The sequence below is a fragment of the Calonectris borealis genome, chromosome Z, assembly GCF_964195595.1.
Source record: "Calonectris borealis chromosome Z, bCalBor7.hap1.2, whole genome shotgun sequence".
NCBI lineage: Eukaryota > Metazoa > Chordata > Aves > Procellariiformes > Procellariidae > Calonectris > Calonectris borealis.
The window spans coordinates 20,022,552-20,050,309 of NC_134352.1; the positions used below are offsets into that span (position 1 = coordinate 20,022,552).

General features: G+C 41.2%; 1 protein-coding gene across 3 annotated transcripts in view; it reads left to right on the forward strand.

Moving 5' to 3' along the window:
• The window catches only part of SNCAIP (synuclein alpha interacting protein), a 99,323-nt gene extending 89,956 nt beyond the window's left edge, over positions 1-9,367 (forward strand). For 2 of the 3 annotated variants that reach the window (XM_075136697.1, XM_075136696.1), the window contains 2 exons: positions 1,319-2,381; positions 8,795-9,367. In XM_075136697.1, the coding sequence (XP_074992798.1) occupies positions 1,319-2,381; positions 8,795-8,800 (1,069 nt within the window). In that variant the 3' untranslated portion in view covers positions 8,801-9,367. Of the gene's footprint in view, positions 1-1,318; positions 2,382-4,149; positions 4,221-8,794 lie in introns of all 3 variants that reach the window. The other variant, XM_075136695.1, reaches the window with a different exon arrangement.
• Positions 9,368-27,758: the final 18,391 nt, after the last annotated feature.

Sequence of the window (27,758 nt, forward strand, 5' to 3'; positions counted from 1 at the left end):
CCAGCTCATTTGGTTTGTGTGATTTTTGCTGACTGGTCTTTCCAAGTGGTCTTGCATCTGAGTACTGGTGAGCACCAGGACTGTTTCACTTTCAGTATCAGATAAGATCAGGTGAGAGCAGATCTCTCATCATTCATTATTCCTGTAAAAGAGTAGGTTTCAACATCTTTTTAGTTAAGTGAGCAAGTCTGAAAATGATACTGTATTATTTAAAATTTTATTTCATTATTGGCTACTACTTTTCCTTCCAGCTAGAACTCACTTGTGGATATTATCATCATCCAAGGAGCCAGTAGCAGATCTAAGAGAACCTATCCCTTTTACTAGGAATGTCTACTGTAGATACATGCGTATTCTTCAGTGTCTGTTTTGGTTTGCCACAGGAGAAAAAGTGCAAAATTAATTGAATATGAGGTGGCTAGTATAGGCATGTGAAGCTTGTACACTGTGAAAGCTATGGACCCATCGGAGTAGAAGTTGCTTGCAAAATAAGAAATGAAATTTATGAATTCACTGCCTCACACTAACCTTAATTTTGTCGCTTTACCCTTGCTTAGAGGAAAAGTGGTTTAAAGTAAGAATGTGGAGTATTATAAGCTCTGGCATATGGCACGGGGAAAGAAATGGTCTCTGTAATTTACATTGTTTGCAAATCAGACTTACTTGAGATTGCTGTTTCCTTGCCATATAACATTTGGAGTTCTAAATTTAATTTATTATTCTAATAGTATTGAAATAAATTCATGTCACCTTTTTCATGCTTTTCAGTATTTCATATCTGAAAAGATTTTGAGTGAAAATGGCCCTGACTTTTTATGAGGTCTTATATGGCTTTTATTAATACCAGATGAAGTTTAGATTTATGAAATCATTGCTATACAGAGAGTTGGTACTTTCACAGTATTTAGAATAAGCTGCTTTTGTATTATGATGTGACTTGGATAGTAGGCATTTGGCCTTGGGGGTTTTTTTGCCTTTTAAAACATGTCAACTCCCACAAATAGGAAGTTTCTCTAAAGTTTTCCTCAGAAAGTCATCTTTGGCATTGATATAACCATTCTAAGTTTTGATTTTAAGGAGATTTCTTTGTAAGAGAAAGTTAAGAGACTTAAATCCTAATTAGGAGTGGAAGCAGTGTTACATCCTTCTCTCTGTAATCTTCGCTGTGGCATCATAGTAATGAGTTCCATGTGAGTAGCGATGAGGAGGATAAGTAACAATAAGCTAAGACACTGGAACGTACACTGGAAATGGCAGTTTCACATTTTATATGTGCATTAATTTGGCTGTGGTATTTCCTCTTCTTTTTTTCTTTAAGCTCGCCATCATCTCCTGCTTCTGGCAAACCCCAGTGGAAAGCATCTGAAGCAGATGAATTGTCTCCACCAAAAAGTAAATTGAACACCCAAGATGGGATTCAGATTCTTGGCAACTTGGGAACTTGTAGTCGCACTCGAGCCAAGATAAAAGATGAGGACTCAGATAAAATCTTGCGCCAGTTGCTGGGGAAAGAGATCTCTGAAAATGTCTGTATGCAAGAAAAGCTGACTTTGGAATTTCAGGATGCTCATGCATCCTCCAAGAACGTGAAGAAGATTTTGCCAGAGAAAAGGGAGCTGAAGTTAGCCAGACTGAGGCAACTGATGCAGAGGTCGCTCAGCGAGTCTGACACAGACTCAGCTAATTCTGAGGACCACAAGAACACCCCTGTGAAAAGAACTGACAAACCAAGGCCTCAGCCCATAGTGGAGAGCATTGAGAGCACAGAGAGCTTGCACCTGATGATTAAGAAACACGCTTCCGCAGCAGGACGCCGCTTCCCTTTTGGTATCAGGGTCTCTAAGTCGGTGGATGGCCACAGTCCTTCCCCTACTTCAGAGAGCAGCGATCCGGATAATGAAGCCCCGTATCAGTCTGGTACTGTACCTCAGAGCCAGTTTTGTGGAGAGAGCTCTCCGTCCAGCACGGACAGTGCCACTGCTCAAAAGGTGGCCACCAGCCCCAAGAGTGCTCTCAAGTCTCCATCTTCAAAGCGCAGAACTTCCCAAAATTTGAAACTCCGAGTAACTTTCGAGGAGCCTGTGGTGCAGGTAGAGCTAGCAGAGTCGGGACTAAACGAGGAAAAGGATAAAGACCGGGGCAAAGGACTCGTGCGGGCTCAACCCGGCTCTGGGGAGCCAGCGGGGGACCAGCTGAAAAGGCCTTTTGGAACCTTTCGGTCCATAATGGAGACGCTGAGTGGCAACCAAAATAACAACAACAACTGTCAAACAGCAAACCTGATCAAAACCTCATCGACGCTGCCTTTTACCTCATTAGGAAGGAAGACAGCCGACAGCAAGGGAAATCCTGCAGCTCTCACAAAAGGAAGAAACAAGCCAGTGAGTGCACTGAAAGGAGGAAGGGCCTTTTTTTCCTCTTGTCTCCTTAAGTAATGAATAAGTTTGACAGCTTCTTCTTCCTGCCTTTCTATAGCAAAGGATGCATACAAATACTTTACTGTATTTGACCTATAGAAAGCCCATCCACTGTTTTAATTTTGGAAAGCTTTTCTAAGGAGTGGCAGGTATTGCTTGTGTATAGAGTCTGTACTCTTAGGGCACACGGTTCACATGTTCTGTGTGGAAAGCTTTCCACAGAGACGTGATTCACCTGGAAATGATGTTTGATGTTGCTCTGAGTGACAAGTTATACAGTGAGAATGTCACGCTTGAATCCATGGGATTTCTGAGGAGTAAATAACTGAAGGACTAGCCCTGTCCTGTCCTGTAGCCAAGACTGATGAGGCCAACAGGATAAAAATAAGTGGTAGAATATAAAGAGGAAAAGTAGCAGAAATGGTCTTTCCTGCTTCTGTGGGAGCTATAGCCGTCCCCTAGGTGTTGAAGCTGTCAGTACCCAGCCTTCTTTGCCCACCCTCTCCTCATAGCACAGAGTCTTCTCCTGGAAGAGCATATGGTTGGTCTCTAGCAAAACGTACTGGATCCAGATCATCCCCTCTGCGGTCAACAGAGTGCCCTTTCTGGGATCCCAACAGAAAGAGGGGTGTCTCCAGTTAGGAGGCTGGCTCTGTTGTTCAAAAGAAAGGAGAAAACACTTTGAACAAATGTAACTTGCAAGAGAAAGGAAGAGGTATTGAATGAAAGAGACAGAAGCAGGAAATAACTGTGAGCGCAGTGTGTTTGTAGAGCAGAAAGGAGAAGTGCAAACATCTGGAGATACAATAAAGAGTTGAGTGAGAAGGAATGGTAGATGATTTAATCCTCTGTGAAAGACAGGGTGGGAGGGAAGGAGTGGATGGAAAGACATGAGGAGAAAATAATTTCAAGATGAAAAAAAGAACATAAAGCAGGCCAAGAGGAGGAGGAGGAATAGTGAATTATATACTGTAAAAAGTATGACAAGGTAATGGGAGAAAAACACAGGAAAATCTTAGGCATAGAGGAGGCAAAATGAGTATGGAAAAGAAACAGTGGAAAGAGAGAACTGGGAAACAGTGAGCAGTCCGTATTAGTGGATACTGCTAGAACAGTAGTGCTATAGCAGAATGTGAAATGAAATGAAAAAATCCAAGGAGACCTAATAGGGTAAATTGAAGTGGGACTTACTAGAGTTTATTCAGTATTACAATATGAACTACTGATTTGAGCCTTTAAAGACATGCACCATCTAGTCGAATGGCCGATTTAAGATAGAAGTATCTTCATAACACAATGGCAATTTTTTTCAAAAGAGCGATTCAGATTTTGTAGTGACAGAGGAGAAGACAGTCTGTCTTCAAAGATGTTCTGGTAGATTGCAAGGTCATGAGCAGTTTTCATAGTTCCCTAAGAAATTTGAAGAGATGGATGAGGTAATTCTAACAGTATTGACACTTGCACTGTAAAACGCATGTTGTCTGTGAAAAGGCCATGTTTGCACATCATTGTTGCCAACATCAAAATTGTGGAAAGAATACATTTTCATACCAACCCAAAGGACCACAGCACACATCTCAAAGAGGTAACAGATTCAGCCTCATTTACTAACTCAGAAATCTGTTAAAATGTTACTGTGGCTATTTGACTGCATGTTTTGGTAGACTTCCATGTTATGCATGTGGTAAGCTCAGTGCGTGTTTTTAACTGATATGATGTTGTACTTCCTTAGGGTCCTTACTTCAGCTACACCAGTCTTTCCTCTAGCACGTTGAATGAAGAGCTTCAGTGTAACTATGCTTGGTATGTGCTTATGCATGGTGATGTTTAGCATCTCTGTTGCCTTGTTTTCTCAAATTGCATGTGTTTGCTAACATTAGTGGTAACTGAAATACTGGAATTGATAGATGCACAAAAAGGGAAATAGATGAACATCTAAATTCCTAAAAAAGCAGAAATTTATGATGGATTTCTGCTGATGTCACCACTGAACTGGCTACAGGATTTCAGTTCCAAGGAAGTATAGAAAGTATTCGTACTCGTAAATCCACCAGGGAGTATAGCGCACTTTGGCTGAGTATTCAGCCTCTGTTGAATGAAAGTCAAGTACCAGATGAGAATGGAAATTAAATTTCCTCTCATGAGGAGAGCAAAAAAGACCACAGTTCATCTCTAAATGGAGAGTACAGAGAACATGAGGCAGAATGCTGTACTTTAAGTCTAGTGCTCTCCTGTTTTCACCCATTTTTCTTACTGTCCCTCAGACTTTCAAGTTAAATCTGTTTTTTAAAAGTCTGATAAATTTGACTGTGTTCAAACTCTTTAATTTAGGTGTGTTCCATCAGGACTATTCAGGCAGATAGAGACAGTCCCTCAAGGTCCATAAAGACATGTTGGAAAAAACAACATTTGACAAAATGTGTGTTTATTTTGTAAGCAAATGCTTTGTAAAAATTACCTGTCATTTTTATTCAGCTCTTAACAGTCACACATTCTTGTGATGATATGTTTTTTTCTGTTAAACTGAGATGTAGATCCTTTCATTAAGCCTGGAAATGATTGGTCTTCACGCTAAAATTATACATTTGAAGATACTGCTGGGAAAATTATAAATTAGTCATTCTGCAGTTTGGGAGCCTAAATTACTTTCAAGTTACTCTTTTCTAAATGTCTAATAATTTTTTTTGTTCACTTGTTTTCTAATGCCAGGACCTTCCCATACTTAAAAACTCAGTTTCCGTAATGGAAATGGAAGTCTTGTTCTGAAGTCATTGGCACAGTGTATGTGAAACCAGAAACAGAACTGTAAGGTTTCCAAGAGGTTTCATTCTCTCCTGAAAACAAAGAAGGAAATTCCAGTGCAGAAAACTGATTGCACAGCAGCAGTTTGAGGAAGCATCAGTGGGCAGCCTCCAGTCAAAACACCCGGCTGCCTGTCCAGACCGTGGAGTAATACAAAACCATTAATCTCATCCTTATGTTAGAGCCATTTCCCGGATGTAGCCAGTTGTTGTAATTCGGTATTGCCTTGGTAAATGCTCTCGTGCGAGAAGTCCCTGGCAGCATGGCATTTCCCCAGAAGCAGCGAGAGACAGGGAAGGTCTGGCTGCCGCTGCAGAGGCACCTGCTGGGAGGGTGATGGTTGGGGCTGAGCTCCTGGCTATCCCTCCAGGGACTGCTGATCCAGGCACCATGTCCTGAAGCTGCCCCCGTGGCGGTGGGCACGTGGAAAACCACAGAGTAGGAAGCAAGGAGCAGAGCTCATAGGGGCACAGCTTGAGGAGGCTGTTACTGTCCCCACAGATTACGACAGGAGTGGGCAGATTGTGTTCCAGAGACTCTGGCATGAGATTTCCAAAACTCACATAAGAATGGAAGATGTGTTGTGCTTTTCAGAAATCAGAACGCAGACCTGAAGGCTCTCAGAGCTTCTAGGCCAGCCTTCGTGATGCCTTTTAGCATGTGTTGTGATTTTTGAATGGCAAAATGGGTGCCTGTCGTCAGTCCACTGCATGCTGCCCTATAGCTTTTGAAATTTAAATAATAGAAGAACTTCACCATCACGTGCACTACAAGCCCCTGGACACTGTCTGAATTGTCCATGGATGGTCCGGGGAGACTGTGTAACTACCATTTCAGAGCTATTTTGAAAAAGAACCTTTCTGGAAAACAGTGCAGTCTTTGGTGTTTCAAACCTTTGTAGATTGTTGTATTGGGGGGTTATATTTCTGGACACAGACCCAAGCCCATTTTAACTCTAGACCCTTACATAGGGGATTTTATTAGCCTCTTCTGAAATCTGAAGACATTATACAAAATCTGCCTTCAGTCAGATGACATTCCTGTCCACCAGTTTCCAGCTTCTTTTTCTTCAGCTTCTGTTTATTTTGTTTGTTTTATTTTTTCATTAAAAATACCCAAGTACATCAAGGCTTTGTAGTTTACTTTTTCAGATTGGTCACAGCTTAATAGTAGATGATTGTATTAAATTTTCTAGTGTCCTTTTAAAATTTGATACACCCTATTTTTCTTAAGGCCCAAGAGTAAATTTTGGATATGCAGGATGAGTTGGGATATTTTTTCCCCTTTTGGAAGGATTGGCTAGTTTCTTGCATATTACAACTCCAAGCAAATGCTTGTAGTTTTTTCCATCTTACATGTATGCCAATGAATGGTTCTTTCCCACACTTTAAATCATCTGAAATCTGCAGTACATTAAAGTAAGCACTAACTCACCATATCAATACAAAATCCTGTGTTAGCTGCAGCTATCAACAGCAAAAATTGCTTCCTACGTCAGGGGCAATCAGCAGAATCTTACCATCAGGTTTCTGTCAGATAGTAAAGTGGCCGTGCTTCTAAAAAAGTAAGTGGATCTAACCTAACAGATATCCCACTGCCTGACCTAGTGCTGGATAAATTACTACTTGATATATATAATCTAGAAAAAGGATGCTTATCTGTATGTCTAATAAAATAGTTAGGATTCAAACTAGTACAGTATAAAATCAATATGAAAGTAATTTAGGCCATGTCCCAGGCATGTTCTGTTGTGAACTGTTACGGTCATGTATCAGTGCCTGTTGCATGTTTAGTATTTCTGTGGTGACACACGCACCAGAAGATACTAGAAATTTGGTAGTAATTAGTAATATTGGTAATACGTTTCCTTCAGGTCAGCAGGCACAGTCACCTAGAGCATTGTCACCTAGAGATTCTGCATTAGCTAAAAATGATCCTCTCTGAGGTCACAGTGCAACTGTAGAGCTGCAGAATGGGGTCTTTGGAGTCCCTAGTGAGCCTCTACATGGGGGACTCACCCGCAGAGTCTTTCAGCGCTGCAAGTCTAAGCTAATGCAGTACTTAATTGATGCAAATTATCTTAGCCTTAGAAAGCATCCTTTAATAAAGCTCCATGGTTAACACTAGACATACTGTTGATAACAGCAATGCATGTTAAGTGCTAAAAAGTAGTTACAGCAAAAAGTTAAGTGCTCCTCTTTTACCTCCTCAGACTCAGTCCTACAAATTCCACCTCCCCTAGCTCAATTCTATGTCTTTTGCTCTTGCTTTGGGTATGTGGCAACAGTAGTTTAGATGAGTGAAGTGGATTTTAAAATAAAATGATCCCACACTCCTTTTATTAGGACCCACAACCGTGGTCCCTGAGAAGGTCAGCTTCTGTTAAATCCTGAAGTAGCCACGAGGTTATCTAAGCATCCTAAGTATTAGTCTCTTGGGGATATTTGGTTCTTTGTGGTGATTGTAGACTGGAATAAAGCTATTCTGGTTTACAAGAATCAGGCTCACAAATACATGAGTTTAAGGCAAACTTTTTATACACATACTCTTGCGCTTTGCTGTGGTTTTTTAACCTTCCGCTAGTATCTGTCCTTTGCAGCAACAAACCAGCTAGTCGTGATTGTATGGTAGGAGTTTTACTGTTCAGCAGTAGTAACTAAAGATGAGCCTTTTAACCTGTGGGCTGGATGCTTAATCAAAAATCCTTCAGCTGGAAGGTTAACTGAAGAGAGGGGGAACATACTGGGGATTCAGAACAAGGACATATGAAAGGAAATGAAGAAAGTGAGTGTAAGAAATATTTAGTGTTTAGTTTTTCTACTTTAATTGGCAAGCTATCATCTGAGTCTCATACGCAATAGATAGATTTTTAAAGTGTTTTTTTTTTATTTAAGTTTACCTAGTGTGGAAATGAAGACACGCTATAGAGAAATTATCCTTATCTGTGTATCTAATAAAATCTTAATGATTTGGATTGAGATTTTACCTAAATTATAATGTTAAAAGAGATACAGGCCCCATGTCAGAAAGAGAATTACTGCTTGCCATTTTTCCTGTGGCCTTTGCCACCATCTTCTGCTTAAGCAGACACATAAAGTAAATCCAATGAATCACCTTCTGAAAGTGTTTATTTCTCTCTGGTGATTATTAATGGGGACTACATGATTCCCTTACAGGTAGAGTCAGAAACAAACAGGATATGTCTAATGTTTGTGGTAGTGGATCTTTTATAACTATGGTATTTTCCCTAAAGAAAGAGGAATTTTTGGACATTCTGTCTGTTGTTGCCAGAACATTACGGCAGTGTACTAATTAATGCCGTGACTTAAAAAGCTCCTTATCATCCCATTGGTTTCCAGTTTTGATTTCAGAATAGGAGCTACAAGAAAGTCAGTAAGAATCCACGGTATTAAAAAGTATTTTGTGTAGTACATGTCTAGAGAAATAAGCCCAGAAAGAAAGATTAATTCAGAGTTCAATACTTGCAAATGGGGTAAAACAGGGTAAGCAAACACAAGCCAAATCCCTCTTATTACTAGTATTACCATGAGTAATTTTCTTCTTTTTCTCTCCAGGCGTGATGACATCAATAGGAGAAGCCGGGAATCCGACAGTCAAAAGAGTACTGAAGAGACAGAGCTGCAGGAATTCTTCCTCTAAACCACATCTCATGATGTCTCACTTTGTTTGAAATACGTGAAATATATCCTTTTGAAACACTAATATGAGAGATACCCCTCACCAGCAAAACAGCAGCTGTTAGGATGCCTTAATTTGTAGCAGTTAGACAAAACTTTTTTATGATATATGTGTATAAGTAACTTGTTTGTAAGCTGTGCTGTGTAACGGCATGGGTGAGCAAAAGTAACAATCTTAAAATTGTTATGACACAGGCAACCTCCAAAATGTTTGTTGGGCCACAGAACACTTTTTGTACTTCGTGTCTTGCATGGATATATTGTCATATATCTTTATTTCCCTTTGTCAATGGCATATACTGTCAAAGTTTCAGCCAGGACTCTGCCTGCTCAGCTCCTCAGTGAGACCAAGGCAAAAGCATTGATTTTTTTGAGTATGTTTTGTCTGTTGTTATTTCTATTTTTTGTAAAAAGGAAATAAAGAAGGTGTTAATAGGACACACTGAGTGCAGATACTTCTCATACTTCGCTGTTTCATCTTTTGAGCTTTATATGTTGTATTGGTCTTTTTGGTGTTCATTTGATAATGAGACAATGTCCAGTACCAGGATTTCAGCTCAGTCAATCAGTTGAGTCAAGAATTGCTTTAAAATGTGTAGAAATAAAAAGAAAACATAAATGCAATTTTATATCACCATCTATTGTTACTTGCCAAACACTGGCAATGTGCTCAGCTCTGTTTGAATTACCGAGTAATCTGCTAAGACCTAGTCCATGTTCTCTCAAAGCTGTCATGATCCTTTTATTGAATGTTCGTTGAACCTTTTAGAGCAAATGCAATCTCTTACTGAATTCACTTCGTTTCTGGTAAACTATGAGTACATTCTGCAAATGTGTCATACAGCACAACATCCAAAAGCAGACTACTAGGCAATCTTTACTTGACACATTTATTTATATCAACTATGTATGTATATATTTGTTTTATTTTGATTATATTGATCTATTTCCATTTGAAGACTGCTACAATTTGAGGAGAAAGATCCAAATACATGAGGATTTATTTTACTGACTGTTCTAATAGAACATAGGGAAGTCATAGGAAGTTTGCCAAAGAAATTTTTTATCACAAAGACAATCAGAGAATCATTGAGTGGTTTGAGTTGGAAGGGACCTTTAAAGATCATCTATAGGGTCTCATTTACAGGAGTACCAGTCCCTTTTACTTACTACAAGGGAAGTTGAGGTAGTAGAGCTCTTAGAAGAGTTACTTAGTATTTGGATGCCTTTAATTAAGTGAGATAAATGTCTTTCTTTGGGTCAGTCTTCAGAGTGATGTCACGTTTGGCCATACAGCTGCCATGGACCAAGATGACTGAATGCCCCAGGCACCCTTCTTATAGGCTTTGGATAAGCACAGAGTACTACTGGATAAAATGGAGCCAACTGAGAGATCAGAAGAAAAAACCACAAATAGAAATAATAAAAGCGTGCACTTACAGAAATGAAATTCTGAGTTTCTTTCCACAGTTCTTATCTGTCACTTGGCAACACTTTGATTTTTGAGCTAAAGTAATAAACCTAGCACTCTAGCTGACCTAAGCTGTGTTGTTTAAAGAAACAACCAAACCTCCAAAAATATCTGTCAGCCAGGAACAGCAATACCTCTAACTGGGCCTCCTGTCGTCTGCGTGCGTATGAAAAATCTGAATGCAAAGTGAGAAGAGACACGTGCTGCAATTGCCAGAGTGCTGAGAGAGAGCATAAGAAGGAGGGATCCTGCGTCTGGTAGATGGGCTTCAGACAAATCGGCAATTTGCATTTTTGAGAGTGTGAAGACTGTTGACTATGGTCATGTGAGTGGCAGAAGCAGCAATCCTGGTGAGTGATCTTGACTGACTGAAGATGTGTAAAGTCTGCTATAGCTATCTGTAGTACCTAGCTGAAGCAGGGGATGAAACTGAACTTCTGTGAAAGGATTTGAAACACGAAGGTGTAAGAAAGAAATTGCCTGTTCTGGAGGCTGAGAGTTTAAAAGTCACCTGCTCTCTGCAGAGTAGCGATTTCTACAGAGTATATTCTGATACAACACATGGTGAATCAAATTCTGCAAGTATTGTAGGGCAATAGAGATTACTAAATGAGATAGGATTGGGATGCCAGAAGATGTTCAGGGTCTGTGGTTAAAGATATCCGCTAGGTAATTGATGTTGTGTCGAAGACTCCTATCCCAGATAATTGGATAATTGAATACAGCTGGGGAGTGCTGGGTGTTTCGAGTGAGAGCTACACGTGCTGCTCGTATGGCTCCACAGTTCCCGAGCACATTGGGGCAGAAAGCAGTTTCAGGGCTAGCTAGTGCAAAAGAGAGGCCAACTTGATGTAAGCATGAAAAGTAGTGTCTGGAGGGTTTTGTCTCTGGAGAAGGAACTCATGTTGTATAAACTGCTGATTTTATTGTTCCTAATTTGTAGTTTCTTTCCTACCTAGGGCCCCAAAGCCTACACGTGGTACACTCTGATGTCATCCCTATTAGAGTAATGCTGATTCTGTGATCTTCAGCTGGCTGAAGCATGTGCTCTGCATATTTGTATCCTTAGTAGCTATAGAATCCAGGTGCCGTAACTCCTTCTGTTTGGTTTACAATTCTCCAGGCAGATCCCTCCTGGCATGAGTCTGAGTCAGGCTTCTGTCAGCAAAGCATAATCATTTCCCAGAGACAGAAGAGCTGATCAGGGATTTTCCAGCAAAGGTCTTCAGAAAATATCAGTTACCCAAGCTTTTAACAGGAGCACAAACCCCTTTTGATTACAGCCCTTGGCAGAAAAGGTCCTCCCCTGTCCACTCGGAAATTTCTGATCAAAAGAAGGTAGTGAAGTCATTTGCTAGTGAACCAATGTGTGTCCTAGTAAAACTATATCTGTGACACCACAGATACAAAGAATGGCTTTTCATGTTCTGTCACCCCCAAAGGTGTCAGAATAAGGCCTCTCTGTGTTTGTCCTGTAGTTCTGTACCAAAGGTGATAAACAGGGTGTTGAAGAACAGTACTGAATTCCCAGTTTCTCTGGCTCTCCTCTTCTGAAGAATGAAAATCATTTGTTAGGAGCCTTGTTTTTTCATGGTTGGCTGATTCATTTGTTTGTTTCAGATATTTGAGATGGGCAGCATATGGACGCATGCAGTATCAAAACTGCAAGTATGGTACTTTATTTCATCAGTATGGTGGGCCATGCTTTGTCCTGCATTAGTAGAGCAGCATTTTAGTAATACTTTCTTTATTTGCCTTTCAGTCTCCATATTAGAGGCCAAATACATTGGTTTACTAGGTTACTAGTGAATAAAATAACTATAGTCATCATAGTGTATGAAGGAGACAAAGAAGACAAGTTAGACAAACAGTTTAGATTTAATATTTATTTCACTGTAACTGTCATTCAGAAACCTTTCTGTAACATCAAGCTGACATAAGATCAATGGCATAACAAAATACGATTGACAGCATAACAGTAAAAAAAATACTCCAACATCCACTTACTTATAACAAAATGGTAACTGTCTCAGAAATATGTTCTCTGAGAGCTGATTTGTTGCAGGTTTCATCACCTACCATTACAGCAATGTGAGCATATGGCCATGCAATACAATCAAAAATAAAGTAAAAATGTCAGCACATCATATGCTAGGTATGAATTAATGGATTAGTGAATGGATCTCATGCTGAGACAACTTTTGTCTGCATGTAGACTAAGATTCAGCTCCTAGTACCCTTGAAATATTTCTTAGCCTTTTAAAAACCTACTTGATGAAAATTTTGACAGAAAGGTCTGTGAAAAATCTATTCTCTGCATTTGTAGCATCAAACTGCAAGACTTAATTGTCATGCAATGATTTCTCAATGACTTAATAGGAATAATTTCTCAAATTATATTGCATCTCCTACTGTAAGTTCAGAAATGTCTAACTGTACATCAACTGTACCCAAGTATAGCCTGTTACATAATTAGCTTTTCTATAACCTTGTTTCTCTGTTTATAAATGCATTTTGAGGTTGCAAGTGCATGAGAAGTAAGTATAGCACATGCCCTATAAACAAAATGTCTGTCAAACACGGAACTATGTTGAGTGTAAGTTGCCCAAGTGAAAAAGCCCAAGCACTGGACGACCTGCAGTTCATTCTCTGCCTCTGCACAATATCACTGCCATATCACCTTCTTGCATACACCAGACATACTGCCCGCTATTTGTACCCATCTTTTCTTTGTTATATTGACCAGTCAATATGTAACTTAGACCTAAGTATCAGAGACTGCAGCCAGGAGAAATCAGGTAGGTTCTTAATATGCCACATAACCTCTTCCAAATAAAGAAGGGGTGCTATGTACACAGCATCCACCATCCCTCCTCCTTGCACACATTTAATAATTCATCACTAGTTTTCCAGATGCTCCAGATTTTGTAACATGGGCTGCTTTTGTCTGATATATATGGACAGCTATAAATACTAGCTTAAGCCATCTGTTTCCTGAAGAAAATGTTACTCTTTGTCTTTGACGTCTGCAAGGCCACTTCCTTTCCCACTCTGACTGCTAGGTGTTTTGCCAGTGTGCTTACTGGCAAGCAGTGTACAGGAGGAAGGAAAATAATTATTCTGGGTATGTTTGGGAAACTGATAAGAAATCCTGAGGCTGTTGGAACACAGAGCTAGTTTTTACGTATCTCTTTTGTCAGTCAGCAATACTACTCCTGGAAAAGACAAAATAAAATTGTGTGGGTCTGGAAGGGAAGGGAAGAGGCCTGAAAGGAGTTTACCCTCCTTCCTGTATAGACGTGAACATAAACTTACATGTAGATGATGTACAGATATCTGTAGAACCTTGAAAAACTGCAGAATAGGGACCAACCTAGGGGTTTTGCAATGCAAAAAGCTGTGGCCCGGCCATATACATATGTGTCTGCGCATGCATGCGGATAGGTACCTGTACGGACGTGCAGTAAAAGAAGACAATCTTTACATTTTTCATCTCAGCTGTGGATATGGACAGCAAACCTAGAAATATATTAAACAATGATGAAACGCAAAAGTGCGCAAGTGCAAAGCCATGAGTAAACACTGAGAAGGAGGGAGTTAGTGGGGAAAAAAAAAGGCAAGTGGCAAAAAAGACAACTGTCTTCCAGTACACAACTAAAAAGGAGGATGGGAATAAATGCCCCTCCTTATTGCTCTGCTATTTTTCTACTACGGGTACATATTTCTACTATGGGTAGAAAAAGAAGCAGTGAATATAGAAGTGTAGCAAAGGGGATGGAGGTTATGTAAAGTAAAGATAGCACTGGAATCAATAGTCTGGGGGAAGATGTGAGAGTCGTAATTGGGGAATTTTAAGAACAGGTGGCAGAAACAACTGTCAGAAATCACATGCCAGCAACAACCATCAGAAATGCCATGGGGCAGGTGGTTGAATTTGAATGACCTCCTGAGATGCCTTTCAGGCTGGTCTCTTTTAATGGGTCTGTGATGCAGTTGTGGCAGAATCAGCTTAAGAGAGAAAACTGTTGAGGTCTTTACAACTCATGGCTTCTATAGCACTGTCAAGATAACCAACAATTCTGCCAGAGATCTGTGATACGGCATTTATTATCTGAGAACACTGATCAAATAATATCCACATACAGGTTTGGTAAGGAATCAAATAGGTGATACAACTTCAGGCTTCCTTGAAAATGTCTACCCAAATTGTGGCAGCTTCTGGAGTATGTTTCTGGTCCATGAAGAAACCAGATAAAATCCTTTTGCTCAGTGCAGGGTCAGTTTTCACGAGGCACCAGGTTTCTGAGCTATAAGAAAAGGTTCTTTTACAGGATCCTCAGATTTCACTGTAGATGCAGTAGTGGCACAGGAGAAGAGAGGAGAGATCACTCACTGAGGGTAAATGATCAGTCCAGGTTTAGTGAGAAGGAAGAGCCTCCAGCAGCAACTAAAGGTGTCCATTTTGATGAAGAGAAGCTGCCACTGCCCAAGCAAGCTAGTGGAGCAAGTGTGGGATGAGAGAGTGGCAATCCTGGGAGTGATCCTGGTCCTGTACTTAGCCTTCCTTCCCTCCCCTCAAACATGGATTCTGTCTTTCCCTTGCTGGAGATGATAGGCATTAAAAAGCAACCTAGAGATACCCACAAGACAAATGTGGCTTCTCCAAGCAGCACAGGAAAAAGTTGCTTTTGCCATTCCAGTGATAAAGAGTTGAGTTCTTGGCATGAAAAGGATGCACTGGCGAAAGGCTCCTGAAAGCCAGACTTGCTGCTGGTGCTGCCAAGTTCTGGGAGGAAAAGGGGACGGGAGAGTTGCATCCTCAGCAATAACTCCCGCCTCTCACTTAGCAATGGCCACTGTCCTTTCTACTGCCCTGACACCTGCAAAGTGGCAGCAGTGCTGGTGCCCCTCATAACTGCCTGCTTTACCAGTAACGGGAGCAAGGCCTGTGCAGAAAATAAGAGCTGCACTGAGAGAGCACATGTGTAAAACAGGTGAGCCTTTTCCTGTTTTTCAGAGGGAAATGTTTGTAAGATGCCACTGGGTAAGTCTGTTACAGGTATTGCTCGCTCTTTTGGGTACTTTGTTCTGCAGAGCACTCGCTGCACTGCTCGCTGTTTACTCCTGGTGTCAGGGGCTGATTCACTGATGTTGCTCAAGAAGGTCTCACTTGGCAATACACAATAGGATGCTGGTTACTTCTGTGTCGCACCAGGTCCTTTATTTACCTGGGCAGTACCAGGTAAATAAATCAGCCAAGATCTTTTGTTTCCTGGAGCATGACGCCTGACAGTTCTTCTAAAGGAGACAATAAATTTCATCTTAGAGCGCAGATTTACATCCCAAAACAGTTGCTGAGGCAGCGGCATTTGTATGAACTACTTTCTGACACACTTGATAATGAGAATATCCTTTAGAGCACCCCGTACAGATGATGTCACAGTTCACAATTGTACTTTGACTTCATAAAATCTTAACGGGAAAAATAAATATCCTCAAAATCTATAGCCTATAATTTCTGGATCCCCCTGGGAATGCATTTGCAAGAAATAATTTTAAACACCTTGCTTTTAAACAAAGTACAAGCAGTACTGTGTGCAAAGTGCTGACTGTTCTCACCTAAAAGTCACTTGGATGTCTCACTGGCTTGAAAGTGTCTGCCTGATATGTTCCCGGGCATCCTCTCCTAAGCGCTTTTCTGAAGCTATTTTCCCTCTATAGTGTGAAGTAGTTAGAAAACAGTCAACCATATTCATGGGCATTCTAATTCTATGATGGAAAATTGCCATCCAGTGACATCCAGTGTCAGCACTGGAGAAAATTTTTGCCAGTTTTCGGTAGAATTGTGCTGTGTCTTCACAAACCTGATGGTGTTGAAGGTAAGTGCTTTAAAGAGTACTTCAAAGCATTAAAAGACACTGTGTATGCAGTGTCTTTTTCACAAAGAAGTTCCAGTGTAGGTATCCACACTGAAAGCTTTTGCTGTCTTCATATGAACAAACTAAGCAAATGCTGCAACAGAGTCCACAGTAAAAGAAACAGGGAGAAAATCCTTTTTATGCTGAAGCAATAAAAAAACCAGGCATTCTCCTCCTTTGCTTTTCATTATACTTTTACAACAAGCATAAAATATGCACGTATTTCATTAGGCAGTGTTAAATAGACAAAACATCCATCTGGGGATCAAATGCTTATATATGTTCCAATTTATTTTGAGGTTTTATTTATAAAAGTCCACCACTGGAAAAGTAGTGACGCTCACTCTTTTTGAATTTCTGGTTTCCTTGGGTAAAGAAATTTGCTACATGAAAAATAGTAGGCATCTTTAGGGAGCTGTTATTCACCCCTTTCCAGCCTTTTTCAATAGAAAGAGAGGAGAGATTTATATATATAAAAATTATAGGCCGGAATCTGGGTGTATTTAATAGGTCTGTTATCTGCTCTGAACAGCTTTAAAACAAGGACCAGGCCATATCCAGCAGAGACTAAGGGGAAGACAGTTTGGTGTTGATTAAAACCAAAGAAGCTAAGCCACTTGGAGATCTCCATTGCTTTCTCTTAGAGAAGTGCTTGGCAGTCAAGAGGCCACTTCATGCTTCTCCTATAATTGCACCTTTTGAAGCTGTTGGAAGTCACCATCTTGGACTGTTAAGTCAGATACTGGAACAGAATGAGTTTATTCTGAAAGCAAAGAGAGCACAGGGGTCCAGAAACAGGAGAAATCCATTTCTAACAAAATGATTTTTCACTTCAACCCTTGTCCTCTAGATGGGTGGATGGATGGATAGATAGATAGATATTCTTTTATATGTATATGTATATGTAAATGTATTTATATATATATCAGAAGAATTTGAGATGTCACATAGGATATAATTTGGCAGCTACCTGTTAAACTAACAGGTTTTCTCTGGCATTTTGTGCTCTTCATATGCATTTATGTAGCAGAACATATGTCAGTCAAAGACTGCTTGTTCAGAATAATGGTAACTTCAAACCAGTGAAAGCACGCTGTGCAAGGCACCAGGGAGCTGTCTAAGAAATATGTCACATAAAAGCCTTTTTAGGAGCCAAAATTTTCCTAATGATATACTTAGAACTTGATTCAACATAAGTTTGGAAGGGTGTTACATACAAACTTTTTAGAAGTTAAGTTCAAACTGTGTGCATTGAAATTATGTTTGAAACCCAGTAACTGCAAAATCATAAGTCAGTAGTATGATCATCCAATTAGCAACTATCCTTAAAAGTATTAGTTTCTGTATTCCAGATGCCTTTTCTGTGCCACTTCAAGTGCAATATGCTTCAGGTTTTAGAGCATAGCTCTTTAATGTGGTCTTCAGCTTCTGGCATTAAAGTATTACAGGAACATATTTCAGCAAACTGTTGACAAAATTATTATTGCAGGGACTAAGCTGTTGAAAAATAAGGTTTGCAGGAAGAATGCAGACATTGTTTGCATACAATCATTTGGGTTTTAAGTGGAAAACGAACGCTATCCTGCGTGTAGAACACGAGTGACAGAGAAACTACAGGACAGACAAGCCACGGCAGCACAGAGATGCTCGCTGCCGTGTGGCCTCGCTGATCACCAGAGGGAGACAGAGCGTGTAACATTTCAGGATAGCTCTGAAAGTGGCAAGCAATGCTCAGGGTAAAGGTAGCACAAGATTATGCGAGTTTCCAAAACAGTGATAGATATGCCTAATAATAAGACTTCACTCTTTGCTCTGTTTTCCTTAGGGTGAGCATACATATGACGAGAGAGATTGCTTCATTGCATTGTTAATTGCTTCATTGAGTTTTTCACATTTAATAGTAAGTTTAAACAGATAAGCAGACTCATACTGTTCTTCTCTTATTCTATTTCCTCTCAGATTTGCCAAGCTGCTGCTAGTTCTCACATGAATTCTACATAGTGGGTAAAGAAAAGAAGCCATACATGTTTTTACAGGTAGTACACACATTCATCTGAATATTACCTGAACTGGAAGTTTCTGTGATAGTGTAGCATGGTTTGCTTCTGGAAATCTCTGTTAGTGCAAACTTAAACAGGACAAAAGGTTTTTAAAGAAGGCAAAAGCTTAACATTATCTCTATTTTGAGCATCCATTTTAAGATCATTTTAGAAAATATACACTGCTATTGTTTTTATTTCATTGTTTCTTTTCCTCTTTTACTTAGTCATTTACACAGTATCCATCATGATAAAATTTAGCCATCTGTATTATGTCATATGAGCCAAATATTCTTTCTAATGAAGTTCCTTGGGAATTTTGTCATTAGTTTTCAGTTATACTGGGAATTTTTCCCAGTGCTTACAATTAAGTAATGTCTTTCAACTCCAGAGATCCTCAGAGTTTCTCACATGTTGTGGTCCTTCCCCCAGTCATTTTTAGTTCTTCAAAGAATTTGTCTCCAGTGATGGGATTTAGGTTTTAGTTCAGCACATGTAGTCTTGGGTGTGTATATGTAATGTTTTTATATCAAAAGCAAACACGTTTTTGTGTGAGTGCTTGAGCCTGTACATGCACAAAGACAGGTTGTGTGATTTAAAGAGCCATTGTTTCATTTACTGGCAGAGCATAACACGGGAGAGGCTGGCGGGAGGCAACGGAGATACTAGCTATTTTTGGGAGTCAGGAAGATAGCTGAGATCCAAAGAAGCAATTTGATGCTTTCTCAGCATCTGCAAAAAAATTTTCTCAGCTGGTTGGTATAGGCTGCTATAGACCATGAGTGAGCTCATGCCTGTGTCTGTCTCACAGAGCTTCCTGCTGCAGTCGCTGGAAAGCCCATTTTCTCTCTCTGCAGTTTCAGGCAACTGTGCTAAGGAAAGACCATGACAGCATGAAAGTGGAACGCACGAGCCCTTCCTGTGAGAGGCCAACTTCCGAAAATTAGTTTTATTTCTTTTATTTGGTCTTTTGATTTAAAAAATAAGTTCCAATTTAATAGTAATAACCCTTCTTCAGTTTCCATGGTTCTTGTTGGAATCTAAACTGCATCAGCCACTAATTGCTGCTCAAATTCTTCTTTACCTTCGACAGCATTATTTCTACTTTCCTCTCCTTCTGGAGGGAAGGAAGGGTTAAGTCCATGTCCTCACAGGAGAGTAATAGTTCTTCCCAAAAGACAAGTCACAAGCAAACTATTTAATTGTAAACGTCTCACTGAAGAATTGGTACACGAATGAGACATGACTTCATCCTTTAACCCACATGCTTCACTGGTCTGGGGAACCCTGGTGGGTTTGGCCCATTTTAGTCATAGTTGTCATGGGAGACCCTTAATGACTTAGTAAGGTAGCTTAAAAAATCTCCATACAGAATCCAGCATATGGTATATTTATTGGCAAATGTTAATCCCCCTAGGAACAAGTTCTGTAGTAACAAATGATGAATTATGTGGCTTCATAAGCACTCATGTCATCAAATGCACCATTGACCTTTTTACATTTTCAGGGGGATTTTCTGCTGTGTGCAGTTTCTCTGGTTTGGAAGTGAAGCAGTTTAACAATGTGTCCTGAAGGAAACAGGTAATCAATAATTTCAGTTTTGGTTACTGTAAAAGGTAAATGAGACCCATATATTTGTTGGGCAAGTAAGCAATCCAGGGTTTAGTGAAGCTTAAGTAGGGGCTAACAAAGAACATGAATACTTATAGTACAGGGACACAAAGTAGAATTCTTTGACAAGAGGAAAGAAGTAAGAGCAGGTCAAATAGGTCTTACAGTGCCAGAGGAAAAAAAATGTTCATTTAAAGCATGCTTTTTTGGGGCAAGAAGCAAAACTGGGAAAATACCTCACTCCAGTGAATAAATCTGTTATAAATTTTAACAGAAGATGCTTATAAGGTAGCCTGCAGTTAGCAACCAGGAGGATGGATCCCCATTTAGGTTAATCTGAGAAATGATCTGAATCTGTTGCCTGGATCCTGTGATTATAATTTTGGTCTTGGGCTTGTTAGGGCATGGAAACTCTAGGAACCCTATGAGAACCGGAGGAGGGCTGCCTGAAATGACCAGATTGAGAAATGGAGCAGAGAAGATCAGGATACGGTCATGCCTGACTGTCCTCATAGCTTGAGACTAATCTGCCTAGAAGAACAGTGTCTGAACCATCAATTCAGCAAAATAAGACTGCTGCTGGAACCAGAGCACCATTTCCACAGCATGGTTTTCCAAAACTAACATTTTAAGATCTGATAGAACGGGTCAGCTATTACTATGTGTATACAACACACAAAGCCCTGTCTGTACAGTATACAGTCTGTGCTGCACGTGGATAGCCATTGACTGCAGTGTAGGCAGAGCTGGCACAAAGAATGCTTTCTGTTTCTCATTGACCATAGTCCATGTTAAATTCAAAACTATACCTTGTGTTGAGCCAGCTGATGAATTTGAGCTCTTCTGTCCTTGCTTTAATCACTACCACAGTCTGCTGTACCTATAACTATTTCTGAAAGCTGGCTAGAGCTGGTATCAGGTCAGGCAGCCCACGTGGAAGAAATTGAACCTATGTTTCACAAGGTGCATCTGCTGCCAAGTGAAACCAAGGAATCCATAGCTACCGTGGCAATGTAGTTATTTTTGGTCCTGGTCTCTCCCTGCGCTCTGCGCAACAGCTGAGATGAACTAACATAACACGGTGCTGCAATGCATGTACGTGCTGCCCCAGCTGTGGGCAGACATAGCTGTTGGAAACACCTTTTTTCCTTGTGGCTGGATCTGTAGAAGGCATGCAAGTAAACATATAAGTAAGTTATCCTGATTGTAATTCACTTGTGTGGTAGATGTCAGCACAATTCTGAGGAACAGCTAATATTAATCTACCACACATTGCACTGGCACACTACATGCCCCTAAAATCAGTGCTAGAAATTACTCAGTGATTAGTCAGAGGGAAAGGGTGAGCTATTGGCTGGACCGCCATCAGTGTTTCTTTGTTTTAGTGTATTTCCTATGGGGCTTTTCTCCATCACTTGATTGTGCTGGACCATACTTCACTGTAGAAGCTGAGCAGGGTTGCAGATGAAGTTGAGCTAGAAATGCCACCTTCATTACTTTTGTGAAGACTGACCATAACCACAGCTGGGCACTTCTGCAGCTCCTCTCCCATCGTACACCTCAGGCTGCCTATCCACATCCACAGGACTCTTCGCCAGAGACCTGTCAACAACCTCCCCTATCCCTGCTGCTCACCTTCAGGACCCAAGGTAAGCAGATGCCTTGTCAGCATCGCAGAAAAAATTCTCGAGATCCCACTCAACCCAGAAGTATGAGGCAAACCACACTAGACCAGCACAGGCACACTGGAAAACAGAGTAATTTAAGCAGACTGAATCGCTTGGGACTTGGGCTGCCAAGAGAATTTTTGGGCCCTGAGAACATTTGTACGCCCTGGGCCTGGGCTGCCTTCTCCATCCTATCATGACTAATGGTCCTAATTGATTGGAACTGCCAAGCCCCGCTGCCAAGCAGAATATTTTTACAATCCTGGTTCTATTTATGCACTGACAAATACAAAACTCGGTGTCAGAAAAGAAAGTGTGAAGCAGAACTGCAGGAAAAGAAACAAACTGGCAGAGAGGACCGTGAAATGATAAACAACAAAGCACTGAGGAGTGGTACCACGTGCGAATACCTGTGTCTGGTGCAAGTGAGTGCTGAGAGCACTTCTAGAAACAAGTCTATACAGGTCTCTGAAACAGCATTTGGCACATATTTTGAGAAGTTGTTTTATTTTGAAATATCCACTGGCCTCTGCTGGAGATGCACTTGCTTTTCTGCTTTCAGTCTTTTTCAGGGACAAAATGCCACCCAAATTTATCACCTTTATCAGAGCACTTTAAAATATAAAACCAAACCTGTTACAAAACAGCCATAAAGGATCTCAGTAGGAGCAGATTGTTTTTATGTTTTGCCTATGACAGAGAAAACCCATTCTCTGTAAAAGACCATTCCCCTGTCAGGCAACACTGCAGCTTTTTTAGCCAGGCAGAGGAAAAGGTGGTCCTGGTTTGATTTCTTCTGCTAGCCAGAATAATCAGTGCATGTCGCTTGTTATAGAGGAATCAGCTTGGAGGAGCATGGTATTCTTAAGGCTGTTTTTTACACTAGCACATGATAACCCAAGAATTTACTATAGCTGATCTGATCTAAACTATCTTTTCTCTTTCATTGTTATCTAAAAAAGACACAGGAATAGTAACAACTTCTCTTACAACAGCTCCTCAGCTCTGTGCTTCTGCACTGACCACAAGCCTTCACAAGCCTGTTTGGCTTACCTTTATTCAGATGAGGCTGTCCCTCCAGTTACACTTACTGTAGTTTTACAAATACATCAAGCTTAAATGAAACACTTGGAAAAAGCCAGAGAACATCTTGAGTCAACCCTAGGAGACAGGAAGGTGAGGATAATCTGTAAGGTGTTGATTTTTACCTCATCTGACTTTGGATTCTCTCCGCTTTTGCTCTTTTGCTACTTGGTATTACGCACTGCTGTTTCCTGTCGGTCTCTGAGCCCAACCCTTCCTACAGCAGAGGCTGTCTGCAGCTGCCCATCAGGCTGGTAAAAATCAAAGAGTAAAAGTGAGAAGTGGATGCATTTCCAATACTTGGTAAGAGCTTATCTGAGTTCTTATGTCGTTTTCTTTGGGTTTCTTGATGTAGCAATGAGCAACGAGATGCCCAGGCAGAGACTGGAAGCAGATAAGCTCGTCAAAGGACAATAGCAAAGCAAGGAGGTTCAGTAAGAAGCTGTGTTGCTCAGTAAATAAATACAGCTGCAATCTCAACAGGGGAGGCAGACTGGCTCAGAATTGCCTCACTGTAGTAAGATCAGTGCCCCTTCTCATGCATGAAGTAGATGACCTGATCTTTTATGTGGTCCACCAGGAGCGTTTTATAAGCAGAACTGCCACACAGTCATTTGTCACTGTAGGGCTGGGAAGATGACTGCTGAGTTTTGCCCTTCTGTCTGCCTCCAGATATGAAAATTGATTGTGTATTGATTGTATGGTATATTGGCTTACTGCTAACATCATAAATAAGCGCTGTAAATCTGCTCACTTTTTCACAGCACTGGCTAAGATAAGGGACTGCCTACACAGGACAAGTGCCCTACCATGTTTTACCATCCAGGCATTGGTAGCAGCAGCAAGGGGGAGAAAAATCACCAGTCATCTCACATGACATAACATGAGATTGTGGCATAGCCAGGTAGCAACGGGCACAGGTGGAGAAAAACGCTTGTGAAGTGACCTAATCACCTCTTCCCTCCCACACAGCCTTTGCTGGAAAGAGGAGATACCAAACTTTCCTTTCGGCATCCCTCCAGCAGGAGGGATGCTAGGCTTTAATATTCACTCTAAAACAACACCGCCGCGTCCAGGAGCGCCGGCGCCGACCGAAAAAGCGTATTTTCTCTGGAAACTCATTTCCTCGAGGAAGGCAGTAGAGGGGGCCCTTGTCCCGCAATGAGGCAGCGGGCCGCCGCCTCCTGCCTCTTCCCCTCCTCCGCGGAGGGAGGATGGGGTACCCCCACGCAGGCGGCTGGCGGAGGGGTCTTCGTCCGCTGGGGGCGGCCCGAGCCCCCTGAGGCGCAGGAGGGGTCAGGAGCCGGAGGGAAGCCTGCCGCCCCCCGCCCAGCACGCAGCGGCGGCGGGGATGCCCGCTCCGGCCCCGGCGCTGCCCCGCGTCCTTCCCATTCGCCGGCTCCGTTTATCGCCGGCGGCGGGGAGGGAGGCAAGCCGAGGAAGGAAATAAAATTTGCCGAGTGCTGCCCCTGAGTCAGAGGATGCGCGGAAACGTTTCTGTGACATGGGAGATAGTGCTCGCCGGACTCCTGTCTGTGCTGCCCTTTGCAAAACTAGAATTAAAGTTAGCAAGCCAGGAGAAGCGTTACTGCAGGCACCTGTGTCCTTTTCCCGTTCCCTGCACCAACCCTCCTGCCCTGCAACAAGCAATCTGAGAAAATGCTCTTCCCCATCACGCTCCGGTGACTAGTGCAGGCACATCTGATGGTTTTGCTCCCTTTACTAAGGGCCAGTTTGGTCTTGCATGTTTTCGGAATGGGCAGCTCTCCAAAAGAAAAGAAGAGAAATCAGGTGAGATTTAATTGCTTCTTCTATATTCAGGAAAATCAGCCACAAAGGGTGTCACGCTCTCAATCCTGTTTGACTCCAGGAAACGACACGTGTTTGCATCCATTGTGAGTCAAGAACATGAAATGAGAACTTTCCAGAATATTTACCCTTTGCATATCAAGTGTACTGGGTGAAACTGGTAAAAACTACAGAATGAGTTTTCATTAACAAGGCAGCATTTCTTTAATCACCCATAGAATTAAAGGATAGGTAGCGAAGAATTGATTTAGCACTCATCACCAGAATTCATCTTATCTCTGGGCCTGATTCAACAGCACAGCATTAAGGCCAACAGGATAGTGCACAGAAGTATTCAAGAGAGAACCTCCTAAGACCCTGTCGTAAATTACAATCGTGATTACAGCTATCACTGCAGAAGAGTTTGTTTTAGTAATTATTTTTTCCTGAGGTTTCATGTTCTCTACAGCAATAAAAGAGTGAAGAGTTGCCATGTATATTTCACACTTATTCCATCTGTGTTTATTAAGCGAGAACTATATACCTTAGCAAAAAAGGCAATTGATCCCTGATGCAACAGCCTACAATTCAGAGACAAGAGAGAAACAGAAAGGAAAGGAACAGTAAATGGCAACAAAAACTATTTTTATTTACTTGTGATGTTTATCCTTTCCCTGGGATTCTACCTTGAACACCTGTCTCACTTCTTGGGGCATTCTGTCTTCAGGTGCAATGTAATACATTATGGTTGATTCCTCAAGTGGGTCAAAATTTTCATGACAACATGGAAAAGAACTTTTGCAGAAAATGGAAACTAATTCCGTATTACTTTTTTTAAAGTAATAAGATAGACTATGGGGGAAAGAAGGGATAAAAGCGTCAGGCTACATGATCCTCTTTTAGTATCAGTTTAGAGGTTTTATGCATAAAGGAGATCGTAATTTTCTTTTTCATAGTTTTTAAGTAGTCGTCTGATTATTTAAAAACTATGATTAGCATGCATTTCTAAGCAATTTTTTCTCTACCGGAAAATCCACAAGAAATGTCAAAGTTACTGCACAATTGACCTTCATGAAGTGTAACTTTTTAAGTATAAGAAAAATATCTGTACATTTTTTAAAGAAAATTTTTGTGATTAATTTTGTCATCTTGCTCTTTTGGATATCAGAAAGGTTTTGTTTCTTTGCCAAACACATGGCGGAGAGAGAAAGATGTTGAGCATGCAATAATGATTCAGATGGAGTCCTTGAACTGTCAGCACTGTCCATCTGTCAGGACAACCTGCTTTGGATAAACAGTGAGAAGCTAGCAGGAAGATACTATCTTTTAATGTCTACTAGGGAGGAAATGTGAGGAAAAAGTGTGTGAAACAGAAAACAAATCAAGAATTTGAGATTAAAGATACCTATCTTCTCCAGAGTTGTGCAGCAAGTCCATCTCTGGGAAGGCATCACAAGGTAGCGTCAAGCTGAACTTGCTTGGGACCAGCTGGAGCATCAGTCTGCTGCACCTCACAGCAGAGCATGGATACATCCTGTGCAAAGCCCTCATGTGCCCCCACAACAAAGAATGTAAACTCCACAGAGATTAAGAGCTGAAACTGGGTTTGCAGCCCCTTGCAGCTCAGGAACCTTTGCAGGTCCCCGGGTTTTGCATGTTTCTCATCTGCCCAAGCTACTGTCGACTCTCTTCTTCTGTAGGCGTGTTTGTCTGCCTTCCTCTCCCTAGGCAGAGAGTGGCTGGGTGGTTGTGGCAGAAGTGGAGTCACAAGGAGGAGGAGCAGCTCATGGGGAGGGAAAGGAGTGCTTTTGGGAGGGCCATGCACCTGGCTGTGAACCTGGAAGCAGCGAGAAGGGCTGGAGAGAGAGAAGAAGTGGAAGTAAGGAAAAGCCAGAAATCTAGATCATTTGCTTGCAACCGTGTGCCTCTGTGACCTTTTGGCCACTTCATGTCACCCCTTGAGCCTTGGAGCCATTTGATGTGCCCACATGTCAGTGGGTAGCCAAAAAGCACAAGGAGGCTGGGACTCAGGCTAGCAATTATCACCCCGTGATGCTGTAACACTGAACATGTTTCTAGTGACCTTACTGCTCAAACTTTCACTGAAACCAGTCAACCAGTTTCTAATGCTTCTCTGAGTTGGGTAAGGAAGCACTGCTGCTCTGAGTTTCCTGATGAAAGAACAGTGGCAGAGTAGGTGTGTGACTCTCATAGCCTTGAAACATCACATCAGCAATGTCCCTACTCCCAGCTCCGTGCTCAGCTCTGTACCAGGGTGTCCCTTCAGTCACTTTCCCATGAGACTGCATGCTAGAGATGGTACGGCTCTGTTACAGTACATATCTACCTGGAAAGACCTAAATCCTCTTTGATATTTACCATGTCACCAATATAATTGTGCATTAGTGCTTTTGCTTTTCAATGGATCCTGGTTTTACAAGAGGTCCTGTGAAAAAAAGTTGGAATAATAAATGAGTGTAAATAGTATACAGTAATGACCTGGTATCTGGTCTTTCACAGTATCCAGGAAAACTGTCTTTTACTGGCTTGCATTATGGTGCTGAGATGCTGCTGCTAACCTGATACTTCTTGTCCTTCTTGACTAAAAAGGTAGCGTTTGATTTGGAAACACTACATTTTTTATTTTAAATGGAATAAGAAAAAATTGATTTTAAGCTCTAATTGCATACATGTCAAATAACATGTCACATTTAAAGGCTGTTGTGGGAGCCAACCGGTGTAATTGTATATGGACAGTGTTATCTAATTTACCCTGGTTTGTATGATTTACTGGTATATTTTGCTGTGGGTTGCATTATTTAGTTGTTTGATAATCTCTTTTCTTTCTGTTGTGATTTATGAGATGGCATTTCTGCTTGTTTTATACCAGCATGTTATTTTGTCAATCAAAATCTCTTTGTGCTACAGCGATATACAAAAAAGATAGTGGAGAACAACCCATAGAGTGTATCTAATGTTTGCTTTAAACAGATTATTTATGGGGAAATATATCGGAGGAACCAATTTGCAAAGCAATGGTTGGTTATGTGTAAAGAACAAATGCTGCCATCAGCACTCTGTGGGTTTGCTTGCATGTGTTTAGCGGATCTGTACAGTTGTCTAAATGATTAATGAGGACAAAATGAAAATTCTTTTTTTCCTTTTGAGCCTTTGTACTTTTCCCTTCTCTCTCCTGATGGTGGAGTCATATCCTCTGTCTTTGCTGCATCACATGTCCTCCTCACCTTTCTGGCGTTATCTGGG